General features: G+C 37.7%; 1 protein-coding gene across 1 annotated transcript in view; it reads left to right on the forward strand.

Moving 5' to 3' along the window:
- The window catches only part of VAMP7 (vesicle associated membrane protein 7), a 75,010-nt gene that overhangs the window by 32,014 nt on the left and 27,796 nt on the right, over window positions 1-15,200 (forward strand). Inside the window, exon 6 of the mRNA XM_062185137.1 lies at window positions 6,496-6,563. Coding sequence (XP_062041121.1) covers window positions 6,496-6,563 — 68 coding nt within the window. The remainder of the gene's footprint in view (window positions 1-6,495; window positions 6,564-15,200) is intronic.

Raw genomic sequence — 15,200 nt, forward strand, 5'->3', positions numbered from 1 at the left:
ACACACCAGCGTTGAGGCCATTTGGGGAGTGAACCAGCAGATGAACACCTTTCTGTCTCTTTCTCTCTCTGTAACTCTGCCTCTCAGATAAATAAATAAAATCATTTTAGAAAACCATATGAAAGTACTTCAAAAAGTTCATGGAGGTGCTGGCATTATGGCACATTGAGTTAAGCTGCTGCCTGCAATACCAGTATCCCATATGGGTGCCAATTTAAGTCCTGGCTGCTCTACTTCTGATCCAGCTCTCTAATATGGCCTGGGAAAACAGTAGAAGATGGCCTAAGTCCTTGGGCCCCTGCACCTGCATGGGAAGACCCAGAGGAAGCTCCTGGCTCCTGGCTTCAGATCAGTGTGACTCCAGCTGTTGTAATCAATTGGGGAGTGAACCAGCAGATGGAAGATCTCTCTCTCTCTCTCTGCCTCTCCTTCTCTCTCTGTGTAACTCTACCTTTCAAATAAACAAGTAAATCTTTAAAATAAAAAAAGATACTTGGGAGCAAAAACATTTAGAGATCCATAATTTTCATCATAATGCATCTTCTGTGAACTTTTTGAAAACCTCATATATAGTCATATTTTACTTTTATCCAGTCTGACAATCTCCATCTTTATTAGACTGCTTAATGTATTCATATTTAATGTTATATCAATACAGTTTAATTTATATCTGCTGTTTTGCTATTGTCTATATAGTTTATACCTATTTCATTCCTGTTTCTCTTCTACTAGATTCTTTTGCAGTCAGTGACCATTTTTCTAGAGGAACATTTTTAAGTCTTTTAATGATTTTTTACCATGTACTTTTTACTCATTTACCCAGTGGTTTCCCCAGGCTTCTAGCATGCATCTTCACTTATCATAATCTATTTCACATTTATGTGGACTTCATTCCAATGATTATAGAAATATTACTCCTATATAGCTCTATTCACTCTTCCTCATTTTTGTGCTATTATTCCTATACATAATTTATCTATAAGTGTTAAAAACCCAACAAATTGGCTATAGTAGCTTTCTTACCATTTCTATTTGTTTTTGTGGTTTCCAATTATCATCTAGTATTGTTTTCTTACACTAGTACAGGTTTGTAAACATCTATCTCCTTTATGCTGTTATTGTAAATTTTATTACATCTATATATTATATGACCAAGAATAAAATTAGATACTGTTTTTTCTACAATTGCTTTTTAAATGAATTAGGAGAAAAAAGGAATATGCATTTTAAGCTGCCTTTTGTAACTACATAACTACCTTTACCAACACTGTGCATGCACACACATGCATATAAATTCGAATTTCAATCTGGTTTCTTTTATATTTCTCACAAGGAGGGCCTGCTAGCAATGAATTCTCAGTTCTTGTTCATCTGGGAAAGTCTTCATTTCATCTTCATTCTATAAGGATAGTTTTTTGGTGGTATATGATTCTTGGTTGAAAGAATTTTTTCTTTCAGCACTTAGAATATGTCATCTCATCATCTTCTGGCTGCCATTGTTTGTGATCAGTGACCTTTTTAAAAAATTTTATTCAATGAATACAAATTTCATGCATTTCATAATACAAATTTGGGAACATGGTGATTGTTCCACCCTACCTCCTTCCCACCCATACTCCCACCCTTCTTCCTCCTCCCTCTCCCATTCCCATTCTTATTTTTTACAAAGATCTATTTTCAGTTAATTTTATTCTCATAAGATTAACCCTACACTAAGTAGAGAGTTCACCAAATAGTATGAAGAAAAAAAGCACCTTTATTTAAGAATAAGTTTTTACAACTTTTTTTTTTTTTGACAGGCAGAGTGGACAGTGAGAGAGAGAGAGAGACAGAGAGAAAGGTCTTCCTTTGCCGTTGGTTCACCCTCTAATGGCCGCCGCGGTAGCGCGCTGCGGCCGGCGCACCGCGCTGTTCCGATGGCAGGAGCCAGGTGCTTCTCCTGGTCTCCCATGGGGTGCAGAGCCCAAACACTTGGGCCATCCTCCACTGCACTCCCTGGCCACAGCAGAGAGCTGGCCTGGAAGAGGGGCAACCGGGACAGAATCGGTGCCCCGACCGGGACTAGAACCCGGTGTGCCGGCGCCGCAAGGCGGAGGATTAGCCTGTTGAGCCACGGCGCCGGCCTTTTACAACTTTTAACTGACACATAGAAATTGTACATATTTATGAGGTACCATGTAAATTTTCAATTGGGTAGCATGGGCACTTTACTGATTCTTCCAATCCATGAACATGGGATGTCTTCCCATTTATTTGTATCATCTTCAATTTCTTTCATCGGTGCTTTTATAGCTTTCATTGCAGAGATCTTCCACCTCTGTGTTTTAATTTATTCTTAGGTACATTTGTAGCTATTGGAAATAAGATTAATTTCCTGGTTTCTTTTTCAGATAATTCACTTTTATTGTATAATAACAGTACTGATTTTGAATATTGACTTTGTATCCTACCACTTTGATAAATTTGGTTATTAGTTCTAATACTTTTATTGGAATTTTTTGGATTTTCTATATAACAGATTATGACACCCGCAGAGTGACAATATGACTTCTCCCATTCCGATTTGGATACACTTCATTTCTTTGTCTTTCTAATTGATCTGACTAGGATTTCCAGTAGTATGGTGAATGAAAGTGGTAAAAGTTGGCATCCTTGTCATGTCCTAGTCTTAGAAACCATTCCACTTTTCCCCATTCAGTATAATGTCAGCTGTTGACTTGCTATATATGACCTTTATTATGTTGACCTATGTTCCTTCTCTATATAGATCGTGAAGTTTTAGCATAAAGGGATGTTGGATTGTATCAAATGCCCTTTCTGCATTTATTGAAATGATACAACTGTTTTCCTTCATTCTGTTTACTATGGTATATCATGTTTATTGATTCCCATATGTTAAACCATTCTTGTATCCCTGGAATGATTCCTATTTGTCCTGGTGAATAATCTCTTTAATGTGTTGTTGAGTTTGCTTTGCTAGTATTTTGTACAGGATTTTTGCATCTATATTCATCAAGGATATTGGCCTTCAGCTTCCTTTTTTTGTCATGCCCTTTCTGGTTTTGGTATCAAGGTAACTGGCCTCCTAGAATGAGTTAGGAAGAATTCCTCCTTCTTCTGTTTTTTTGAAGTAGTTTAATTCTTCTTTAAATGGTAGAACTCAACAGTGAAGTATTCTCATCCTGGGTTTTTAGAAGTTTAATTACTGATTCAATATCACTACTCGTTATTGGCCTGTTGAGTATTCTGTGTTTTTATAAGTCAATATTGGCAAGGTGTTTGTGTGTCCAGGATTTTGTCCATTTCTTCTGGTTTTTCAAGTTTGTTGCCATGTAATTGTTCATAATAATCATTTGTATTTCTGTGATGTCAACTGATTTTGTTTATTTGAATTTTCTCTTTTTTCTTAGTCTAGCTAAGGATTTGTGAATTTTATCAAAAAACTCTAGCTCTTTTTTTCATTGATAGGTTGCACATTTTTTAATTCTCTGTGACAGCGTTGTACCAAAATTTATTATTTCTTTCCCTACTAGTTTAGGGTTTGATTTATTCTTGTTTTGAATTCCTTAAAATGAAGTTGTAGACATTGATTTCTATAAACTTCCCTCTTAGTATTATTTTGGTGTCCCATGGGTTTTTTTTTAAAAAAGATTTATTTATTTATTTTGGTAGGGAGTGCTATTCTTCTCTTTGTCTTTTTTTTTATTTATTTAATGAATATAAATTTCCAAAGTACAGCTTATGGATTACAATGGCTTCCCCCCCCACAACTTCCCCCCCACCCGCAACCCTCCCCTTTCCCACTCGCTCTCCCCTTCCATTCCCATCAAGATTCATTTTCAATTCTCTTTATATACAGAAAATCAGTTTAGTATATATAAAGATTTCAACAGTTTGCCCTCACATAGCAACACAAAGTGAAAAAATACTGTTGGAGTACTAGTTATAGCATTAAATAACAGTGTACATCACATTAATGACAGAGATCCTACAAGATATTTTTTTTAAAAAAGATTGAATATAGAAATCAATAACCACAAAAACTTTGGAAATTACATAAATGGAGATTAAAAAACTTACTCCTGAACAACCAATGTATCAAGGAAGATAGTAATACAGAAATTTTTAAAATTTCTTGAAATGAACAAACATGGAGATACAACACATCAAAACCTATGGGAGGGGCTGGCGCTGTGACATAGCAGGTAAAAGCTGCGCCTGCAGTGCCGGCATCCCATATGGATGCCAGTTTGTGTCTGCTCCACTTCCAATCCAGCTCTCTGCTATGGCCTGGGAAAGCAGTGGAAGATGGCTCAAGTGCTAGGGTCCCTGCACCTGCGGGGAAGACCCAGAGGAAGCTCCTGTCTCCTGGCTTTGGATCGGCACAGCTCCTGCTGCTGTGGCCAACTGGGGAGTGAACCAGTGGATGGAAGACCTCTCTCTCTCTCTCTGCCTCTCCTTCTCTGAGTAACTCTGTCCCGCGGGTGCAGGGATCCTAGCACTTGGGCCATCTTCCACTGCTTTCCCAGGCCATAGCAGAGAGCTGGATTGGAAGTGGAGCAGACACAAACTGGCATCCATATGGGATGCCGGCACTGCAGGCGCAGCTTTTACCTGCTGTGTCACAGCGCCAGCCCCTCCCATAGGTTTTGATGTGTTGTATTTCCATGTTTGTTCATTTCAAGAAATTTTAAAAATTTCTGTATTAGTGTCTTCCTTGATACATTGGTTGTTCAGGAGTAAGTTTTTTAATCTCCATTTATGTAATTTCCAAAGTTTTTGTGGTTATTGATTTCTACATTCATTGCATTATGGTCAGAAAGATATTTAATGCAACTTCCATTTTTAAATTTGTTGACACCTGTTTTGAGATCTACCATATGATCTATCCTGGCGAGTGTTCCATGTACTGTTAAAAGAATGCAGCTATTGAATGGAACATTCTATAGATGTCTGTTAGGTTCAGTTTATCTAGGGTGTAATTTAACTTTGCTCTTTGTTTGTTGATTTTCTGTCTAGACAATATTTCTAAGAGTGAGTTGTTAAAGTCTCCTACTATTAATGTGTTTGGTTTATGCAGACAACTCTTTCCTTTTGTTAATCATTATACTAAAACCAAGCACTGTGGTCTCACCTGACCTCCAAAGCTTGTGAGGGTGATTTGGTGCATGATTAGCTGTTAAAATTTTCCCCTCTGGGAAAAATATCAGAGCCAGTGCTCTGGAGCTGTTAGTATTGACAGTGGACTATTTCTCTTGAAGTGATGGCCTTGCTTTAACAGTGAGGTTCTGGGTAACCTTATTGTTCTTAACCTGGCTCTCCCAGCATGCGAACTCTACTGTGTGCATGAGTTGAGGCAGGAGCAATCAGGGCCTGCTATTCTTGGCCTTCCAACTGAGGTAGAGGTTCTAGTCTATAAATGGGGACTGAGTGGAAGAAGGAAACACCAAACCTATCAGATTCTGCAACACAGAGCTGTGGGGTGGAATGAGAAAAGCTGATGACTACCCAGAGTGTCAAGAGTAGAGCTTCAGGGCTGGCACCGTGGCATAGTAGGTAAAACTGCCTCCTGCAGTGCCAGCATACCTATGAGCACCAGTTCGATCCAACTCTCTGCTATGGCCTGGGAAAAGCAGTAGAAGATGCCCATGTAGGTGTCCCTCTGCACCTACATGGGAGACGCAGAAGAAGCTCCTGTCTCCTGGCTTCAGATCCGCACAGCTCCAGCCATTGCAGCCATCTGAGGGAGTGAACCAGTGGGTGGAAGACCTCTCTCTCTCTCTCTCTCTCTCTCTCTGGCTGTGCCTCTCTGTAACTCTGCCTTCAAATAAATAAATCTTTTTAAAAAAAGAGTAGAGTTTCCATCTCACTGAACTGAATCTCACAGTTCTTATTATAATGAGTTCATTTTTTTGTATACATGTTTCTCCATTTACTGTATGCCCTTTGGAAATACACATTTTCTACAGACTTTAAATGGTTGTTTGGTGGTTGGTTGCTTGTGGGGAATATCTGAGGAGCTTCTCGTGCTGCAATTCTGCAAGTGTCTGACTCTCACTCATTTTGTAATTCAATTTTTTTTTACTTTCAAATCACACTCTTAATTCAGGGGTTTTTGCAAACTATTACCCTTGAGTCAAGTCTGACCAGCTGCCTGTTTTTCTTCATAAAGTTTCATTGGAGCACAACCATTGCCCATTCATTTACATGTTCTCTATATTTGACAGAGTTGAGTACTTGCACCAGAGACTGTATGGCCCACAAAGCCTAAAATGTTTAGTATCTGCCTCTTTACATAAAAGACTGCTACTCTCTAATTTAGTTGATAAGGCTTTACCTGGAACCTTGTATTTTTTAAAAGTTAAACTTTTCTGTAATAAATATGAGCTGTCAGTAATAATAATTATAATTAATTTTTAAGATTTTCATTAAGACAAAGATAAAAACAGCAAATTTTTAATATAAAACATAATCTTTTCTGTTTTTCCTATGCAGATCTAGTAGCTCAGCGAGGAGAAAGACTGGAATTATTGATAGACAAAACAGAAAATCTTGTGGATTCAGTAAGTATGGAATATTATAATTTTTCATGATATAGAGAGACTACAAATGATGACTAACAATAAGGAAATGCCTTAAATTCAGTACTTTTAGTTTTTTTTCCTTTCTTGTCTCCACTATGTGATTACATTACATTGTGATATTGAGGGTAGCAATGAAGCATAGGAGAAAAAGCCATTAAGGAGACTTTCGTTTGGAAAACATACTATACAAAAATAATCTTCTGAGACTTTGAATTGATGCCAACATGATTTACCACCCCGGCTGTATGTACTAGTCTGTTCTCTACAAATTTATAAAAAGTGAAACAAATATGCAGACTAGTTGTGACCCATTATGAATCCTGAAAACTGGACAGTTTACTTTCTTATTTATAGTGATAGCTTGAGCTTTGCTGTATCAAGCAAGAGGCATGGATTGTGAAGGACCAGTAAGCATTAAAGGAGATCTTGTGTCCCTGTGAGCCAATTATGGTAGTTATGTGTTTCTTTACATTTTCCATGTGGTTAAGGATGAAAGTTTAGAGAAAGGATAGGAGAACAGAAGGAGGGCAGAGATCAGTTGCAATTTGGATCTCTATAATTCCAAACTTAAAAGTAGAGTAGAAGTTTATACCTTGAAATAGGTCAGTGATTGATCATGTTCACTGTTATTGGCAATAAGATTGCAATGGTTAAGAGTACAATCTAGTGTCAGGCTGCCTGGGTTTGAATCTGACCTCTGCCATTTACTAGTTCTAGGACCTTAAGCAAGTTACTTATTAACCTCTCTGTACCTCAGTTGTCATCATCTGTAAAGTGAAGATATACCTACCTAGCGTTTTGAGGATTCAAACCGATAATGCATACAGAGTACCTAACATAGAATCTGGTACCTAGTTAGCGGTATTTAAATGTTTGTTGTTAATTTTATAGGCACATCTAGTAACAGCAGGTCTTAGGAGGACTATTTCCATCTACTGGTTCACTCTCCAAACAGCCTCAATGGCTGGGGTTAATCCAGGCCAAAGCCAGCAGCACAGGAACTCCATCCAAGTCCCCCACATGGGTGGCAGGACCCCAAACACTTGGCCCATCTTCCACTACTTTACCAGGCACGTTAGCAGGGAGCTGGATCAGAAGCAGAGCAGCTGGTACTGAAACCAGTGCTTATATGGGATGCCAGTGTCTTAAGTGATAGCTTAACCTGCCTTCGTACCACAACACCAGCCCCAAATTCTATTCATTTTTGAATGTTAAACCAACTTTGCATTCCTACAAAATCATTACATTTTGTATAACACTTTATTGGATTTGCTTTTTTTTGGATTTGCTTTTGTTTGGGAGTTTCGCGTGTGTGCTCGTAAGGGATATTGGTCTGCAATCTATTTTTCTTTTAGTGTTTCAGTATCAGAGATATGCTGGGCTCTTGAAACAAGTTGGAAGCATTGTCTTTCTATTCTCTGAAAGAGTTTAGTTACTTCTGATATTACCTATTCCTTAGATATATAGAAAATGTATGCCAATGAAGCAATCTGGGCTTAGAGTTTTCTGTGTAGGAAGATTATAAATATATCATATTGCATTTGTTTTCTGTTTTTCCCATCTGTTCTTCATTCCCTTCTCCGTCTTTTTCTTGTTTTCATTGGATTGATACTTTTTTGTTCCATTTTACCTCTTGTTAGCTTATTAGGTATAATTCTTTGTTTTGTTATTCTCTGATTGCTTTAGAGTTTATAGTATAACTCTTTAACTTATCATAATCTACCATCAAGTGGTATTATTCCCCTTCATGAATTAAGAACCTTAAAAGTATACTTTCACTTTTTGCTTCCTGACCTTTATGCTATTGTTTTTAAACACATATTTAAACATAGTTTTTATTAATAACCTCACAATATATTGTTACTATTTATGTTTAAATGACTGCCTTTTAAGGAGTTTTAAATAATATGAAAAAAAAGTCATGTAGTTACCATTTCGATGTTCTTCATTCTTTTTTGTAGATCTGAATTTCCAGCTAGTGTCATTTTTCTTTGTGTATAGGACTTCCTTTCATATTTACGTAGTTCAGGTCTGCTGGAAATGAGTTCTTTCACCTTTTGTTTGTCTAAAAAGTCTATTTTCCTTGCTTTATTGGAAGATATTTTTGCCAAGTATAGACTCCAAGCCAGTAGTTTTTCATTTTGTTTTTCAGATCTTCAATAATTTTTTTCTTTAAATTTCAGAAAAAAAGTTTTTCCTTTCAATGCTTTAAAGGTGTTTCATCACTGTGTATTACATTGTTTCTGATAAGAATTTTTCTGTCATCCTTACATACATGAGTACTTTAAAAAATTCATAGAAAAATGGAATTAAAAGATAAATATTTTGGTGCAAATTTTAAAATCCATGCTTAATGAGGAATCTTTGAAAAGTTCATGAAAATGTGTATTATAAATAACCATACAATGATTTTCAAAAATTTTTACACCAAAATAGATGTATATGATGTGTTCTTTTTTTCCCTTGGGATGTTTTAAGATTTTCTCTTTATCATTGGTTTTAAAAAAGTTGATTATGATGTGCCTTGATGTAGTCTTCTTAATGTGTCTTAAGTTATAGGTTTGTTGAACTTTGGATTTATACTTTTCATCAAATTATGAAAATATTCAACTCTGTAGAACTCTAGTTACATGTTTATTAAGCCACTTGAAGTTTTCACTTTTTGGACTCTATTTCATTTAGAATAGTTTGTATTACTCTGTTTTCAAGTTTACTTATATTCTGTAACTTGAAATTTGCTGTTAATCTCACCTTGTGTATTTTTCATCTCTCCAAGTATGGTTTAGATATTTTTATATTCCATGTATCTCCTTAATGTGTACATGCTTTCCTGAATATATGAAATATACTTATATTTGAAGTGTGTATTTCACTTACATGTAATGTAAATATTGATAGAGTTAGATTTAAGTAAACCATTTTGCTCTTTGGTTTTTTATTCCCTGCTTTTTTGTCTTTTTAAAATTTTGATTGCTCAAGTTTTTTTTTTATTTTTTGACAGGCAGAGTGGATAGTGAGAGAGAGAGAGAGAGAGAGAGAGAGAGAGAGAGAGAGAAAGGTCTTCCTTTTTGCCGTTGGTTCACCCTCCAATGGCCGCTGCGGCCGGCGCATTGTGCCGATCCGAAGCCAGGAGCCAGGTGCTTCTCCCAGTCTCCCATGCGGGTGCAGGGCCCAAGGACTTGGGCCATCCTCCACTGCCTTCCTGGGCCACAACAGAGAGCTGGCCTGGAAGAGGGGCAACCAGGACAGAATCCGGCACCCCAACCGGGACCAGAACCTGGTATGCCGGCGCCACAAAGCGGAGGATTAGCCTGTTAAGCCACGGCGCCGGCCTCAAGTATTTTTAAATTGTTTCATTTATCTCTATTTTTTAAACACTTTTATTGAAAAGAATTCACAATCTCTCTCTCTTTCTCTCCTGATCTCTGTCTCTATCTCTGTCTCTCCTATGCTCTCCTTCTGCCTATTTTCCTTCTTTGCCCCTTCCCTCCAGTCTGTTGGGTTTCCCCCGATAAACTCTTTCCCTTAAAAAAAAAAAAAAAAGAAAAAAGAAAAGAAAAGAATTCACAGACCATACAAATCAACTGTTTAAAGCATACAGATTGGTAGATTTTGGTTTGTTACATTATTTTTAGATCATGGAAACAATATAGATAGCATAAATTTTGCCACTTTAAGTTTTTAAGTGGCATTAATTATCTCCATAGTGTTATACAACCATCACTACTACCTATTTCAAAAACTTTTATCACAGAAACTCTGTAACCATTAAGCAATAACTTCTCATTCCCCTCATCCTGAACCCCTGGTAACCTTGAATCTGCTTTTGTCTCTATGAATTTGTTCTAGATATTGCATATAAGTAGAATCATACAACATTTACCCTTTTGTGTCTGGCTTGCTTCATTAACTGTAATGTTTTCAAGGTTCATTCATATTGTAGCTTGTGTCAGAACCTTATTTCTTCCTAAGGCTGAATAATATTCCACTGTATGTATATATCACATTTTGTTTGTCCAGTCATCTGTTGATAGACGCTTGAGTTGTTTCCACCTTTCAGCTATTGTGAATGATACTAAAATGAACATTTATGAATAGTGTCTCTTTAAACCCCTATTTTCAGTTCCTTTGGGTCTGTACCTAAGCATAGAATTTCTGAGTCATAAAGGAATTCTAGGTTTAGCTTTTTGAGGAACTGTCAAATTCTCTTCCATAGCAGCTCTACCAGTTTGCATTTCTGCCAACAATGTACAAGGTTGCCAGTTTCTCCACATTTTTGCTAACACTTATTTTCCATTTTTTTTCCTCTTTCAAAGTGTTTTTTTTTAACTTTTATTTAGTAAATATAAATTTCCAAAGTACAGTTTATGGATTACAATGGCTTCCCCCCCCCATAACTTCCCTCCCACTCATACCCCTCCAATCTCCCACTCCCTCTCCCATTCCATTCACATCAAGATTCGTTTTCAATTATCTTTATATACAGAAGATTGATTTAGTATATATTAAGTAAAGATTTCATCAGTTTGCACCCACACAGAAACACAAGGTGTAAAATACTGTTTCAGTACTAGTTATAGCATTACTTCACATTGGACAACCTATTAAGGACAGATCCCACATGGGACGTAAGTACACAGTGACTCCTGTTGTTGACTTAACAATTTGACACTCTTGTTTATGGCGTCAGTAATCTCCCTAGGCTCTAGTCATGAGTTGCCAAGGCTATGGAAGCCTTTTGAGTTTGCCGATTTCGATCTTATTCAGACAGGGTCATAGTCAAAGTGGAAGTTCTCTCCTCCCTTCAGACAAAGGTACCTCCTACGTTGATGGCCCCATTCTTTCCACTGGGATCACACTCACTGCGATCCTTCATTTAGGTCTTCTTCTTCTTCATCTTTTTTTTTGCCAGAGTATCTTGGCTTTTCATGCCTAAAATACTCTCATGGGCTCTTCAGCCAGATCCGACTGCCTTAAGGGCTGATTCTAAGGCCAGAGTGCTGTTTAGGACATCTGCCATTCTATGAGTCTGCTGTGTATCCTGCTTCCCATATTGGATCATTCTTTCCCTTTTTGATTCTATCAGTTAGTATTAGCAGACACTAGTCTTGTTTATGTGATCCCTTTGACTCTTAGCCCTATCAGTGTGATCAATTGTGAACTGAAATTGATCACTTGGACTAGTGAGATGGCATTGGTACATGCAACCTTGATGGGATTGTATTTTCCATTTTTTATTATAGCTGTTCTGATGGATATAAAGTAGTACCTCATTATGGTTTTGATTTGTATTTCCCTAATGACTAATGTCCTAAGAATATACATGTTGGATGTTGTATATGGTAAGGTTGATAGAGCACAGAAGGAGATGAGAATGAGTCTTGGAAGGAAGAAATTTATTATCTTTACAAGTCCCAGAGAAAGGGTCTCCACATGCCACACCATGGTCATAGGAGAAAACACCAGGGTGGTCAGGGACAGAAGGGTCAAGAGAAAATGAAGGCTGAGACTAGAGACTTGATTGGGGTTTCTGTAAGAAAGACAAGACAGAGCAGAGTGAAATAGTTTAGGGTTGGTTAGTTTGAATAATTTCAGTGGGCTGTAAGCTATAGGATTGGTCTCTAATTGCCTGGTACCTGGCCCTGGTATAAGGCAGAGAAGTATTTATTTCCTTTTGCAGATTTATGGGCCAAATGAGTTAGGTACAGCTGTGAATTGCTTAGTTTACGTATCAGAGGAATACTCCCTGCTGGGCCCTTTGCTGTCTAAAAATTAGCTGGTCTTGAAGCTGGCACAGCAGGTTAACTGCCGCCTACTATGCTGACATTCCGTATAGGAGCACTTGTTCAAGTCCCATGTACTTTGCTTCTGATACAGCTCCCTGCTAATGAGCCTGAGAAAGCAGCCTGAGAAATCAAGTACTTGGGTCACTGCCACCCACATGGGATACCTGGATGGAGTTCCAGGCTCCTGGCTTCAGCTTGGCCCAGCCTCAGCTCTTGCAGCCATTTTGAAGTAAACCAGGGGATGGAAGATAGCTCTGCCTCTCCCTCTTTCTCAGTCTGCCTTTCAGATAAGTAAATCTTTTTAAAAAAACAAAGAATTGGCTGGTCCTTGGACTGGTAGTCTCTCCCTAGCCAACATAGGGTGTGTGTGTGTATGTGTGTGTGTGTGTGTGTGTATCTGTGTGTGAGAGAGAGATTGTGATTTTTTTATCTACTTTTTAAAACACCAGGAAAAAATTTATTAATAATTTTATAGATTTATGGGGTTCAGGTGACATTTCAGTACATATATACACTGTGTACTGATCAAATCAGGGCGATCAAAATTTCCCCCTCCTAGTCATTACTTTTACATTAGAGCCTTATAGTTCCTCTCCTTTATTTGCTTATAAAATATATACTAGTTTATTGTGAACTACAGTCTTCTGTGCTGTGTAATACTAAGAATTTATCCCTTCTAACTAACTACAATTTGGTACCTGTTATCCAAACTCATTTCACCTTACCTTCCCCCAACCTCTAGGACGCACTATTCTTTGTTCAGATTGAAGGTTTTTTCTTAAATTTCACATATGATGAAGAATATATAGTATTTGTCTTTCTGTGTCTGGCTTATTTCACTTAGCATAATGTCTAGTAATTCCATCAATTTTGTTGCAAATGCCAGGATTTCATTATTTTTTTGGCTGAATACTATTCTGTTGTGTTTATATACCACATTTTCCTTATCCATTCATTTTTTTGATGAATACTAGTTGATTCCACTTTACATTCCTACTACTAATGCATAAGTAAAAGTTCCCCTTTTACCAAATCATTGCCAGCTCTTTTTGACAATAGCCATTTGTATGTCTTTGATGGCTAGTGATATTGAGTATATTCTCTTATATTTGTTGGTCATATCTCCCCTTTTGAGAAATGTCTATTTGTGTTCTTTGCCCGTTTCTTAACTGCATTGACTTTTATTTTTGTTATTGGCATTTTTGAGTTTCTTATATATTCTGGATATTGATCTCTTCTTGGATAAATAGCTTACAGCTATTTTCTCATTCTTTCATTTGTCCCTTCACTCTGTTGATTGCTTACTTTGTTGCAGAAGCATCTTAGTTTGACATACTACTGTACATGGATTAATTCCTGGGTTCTCTGTTCTGTTCCATTGATGTATATGTCAGCTTTTATGCCAGTACCATGCTGTTTTAATTACTGTAGGGTTGTAGTATACTTTGAATTTGCTATTTTGGGTCTTCTGTGGTTCCATATACATTTTAGGATTATTTTTCTACTATTATAAAGAATGTTATTATTATCTTGGTAAAGATCGTGTTGAATCTGTAGACTGATTTGAGAATCATGAACATTTTAACAATATTAATTTAATATTTAATATCTTTTGTGTCCTTTATGATTTCTTTCATCAGTCTTTTATCATTTTCATTATAGAAACCTTTTATTTCTTCAATTTAAGTTTGTTCCTAAATATTTTTTTTTGACAGGCAGAGTTAGACAGTGAGAGAGAGAGAGACAGAGAGAAAGGTCTTCCTTTCCATTGGTTCACTCCCCAAATGGCCGCTATGGCCAGCGCACCGCACCGATCCGAAGCCAGGAGCTAGGTGCTTCCTCCTGGTCTCCCATGCGGGTGCAGGGGCCAAAGCACTTGGAACATCCTCCACTGCCTTCCCCGGGCCACAGCAGAGAGCTGGACTGGAAGAGGAGCAACGGGGACAGAATCCGGCGCCCCAACTGGGACTAGAACCCGGGGTGCCAGCGCCGCAGGCAGAGGATTAGCCAAGTGAGCCACGGTGCCGGCCTGTTCCTAAATATTTTTTCACAGCCATTGTGAATAGGATTGCTTTCTTGACTTCCCTTTCAGCAAGATTATTACTGATGTGTAAAAATGCTAACTTTTGTAGTCTGATTTTTGTATTCTGCAACGTTACTAAATTGTTTTTGTCAGTTCTAATAGCTTTTTGGTGGAGTGTTTAAGTTTTTCCATGTACAACATCATGTCATCTGGAAACATGGATTTTTTTTTAAAGATTTATTTATTTTACTTGAAATTCACAATTACAGAGAGAGAGAGAAATGTTTTCCATCTGCTGGCTCACTCTCCAATTGGCTGCCATGGCCGGAGTTATGCTGATCTGAAGCCAGGAGCCAGGAGCTTCTTCCAGGTCTCCCATGCAGGTGCAGGGGTGCAGGGGTACAGGGGCTTGGGCCATCCTCTACTGCTTTCCCAGGCCACAGCAGAGAGCTGGATTGGAAGTGGAGCAACTGGGTCTCGAATGGGCGCCCATATGGGAGGCGGGTACTTCAGGCTAGGGCATTAACCTACTGCACCACAGCGCCAGCCCCTCAACATATCTTATCATTTCAGAAATATAAGGTTAACCAGTATAATTTCATTTACACCCTCTCTCAAATCTACTTTTGTTGTTGTTATTCGAAACCACTCAAATGACTCTCCATTAAATCTGGCACTAAATTTGAGTTCCTGATAGCTTATCCTATCTGTTATGTTTTGAGCTTGTCCACATCTCTTAATTCATCAACTGCACTTCAACTCCAGGACTAATGTTTTTCTTTTAGTTCTTCAAATGCATTCTGGTAT

The sequence above is a fragment of the Lepus europaeus genome, unplaced genomic scaffold, assembly GCF_033115175.1.
Source record: "Lepus europaeus isolate LE1 unplaced genomic scaffold, mLepTim1.pri SCAFFOLD_28, whole genome shotgun sequence".
Classification (NCBI taxonomy): Eukaryota; Metazoa; Chordata; class Mammalia; order Lagomorpha; family Leporidae; genus Lepus; species Lepus europaeus.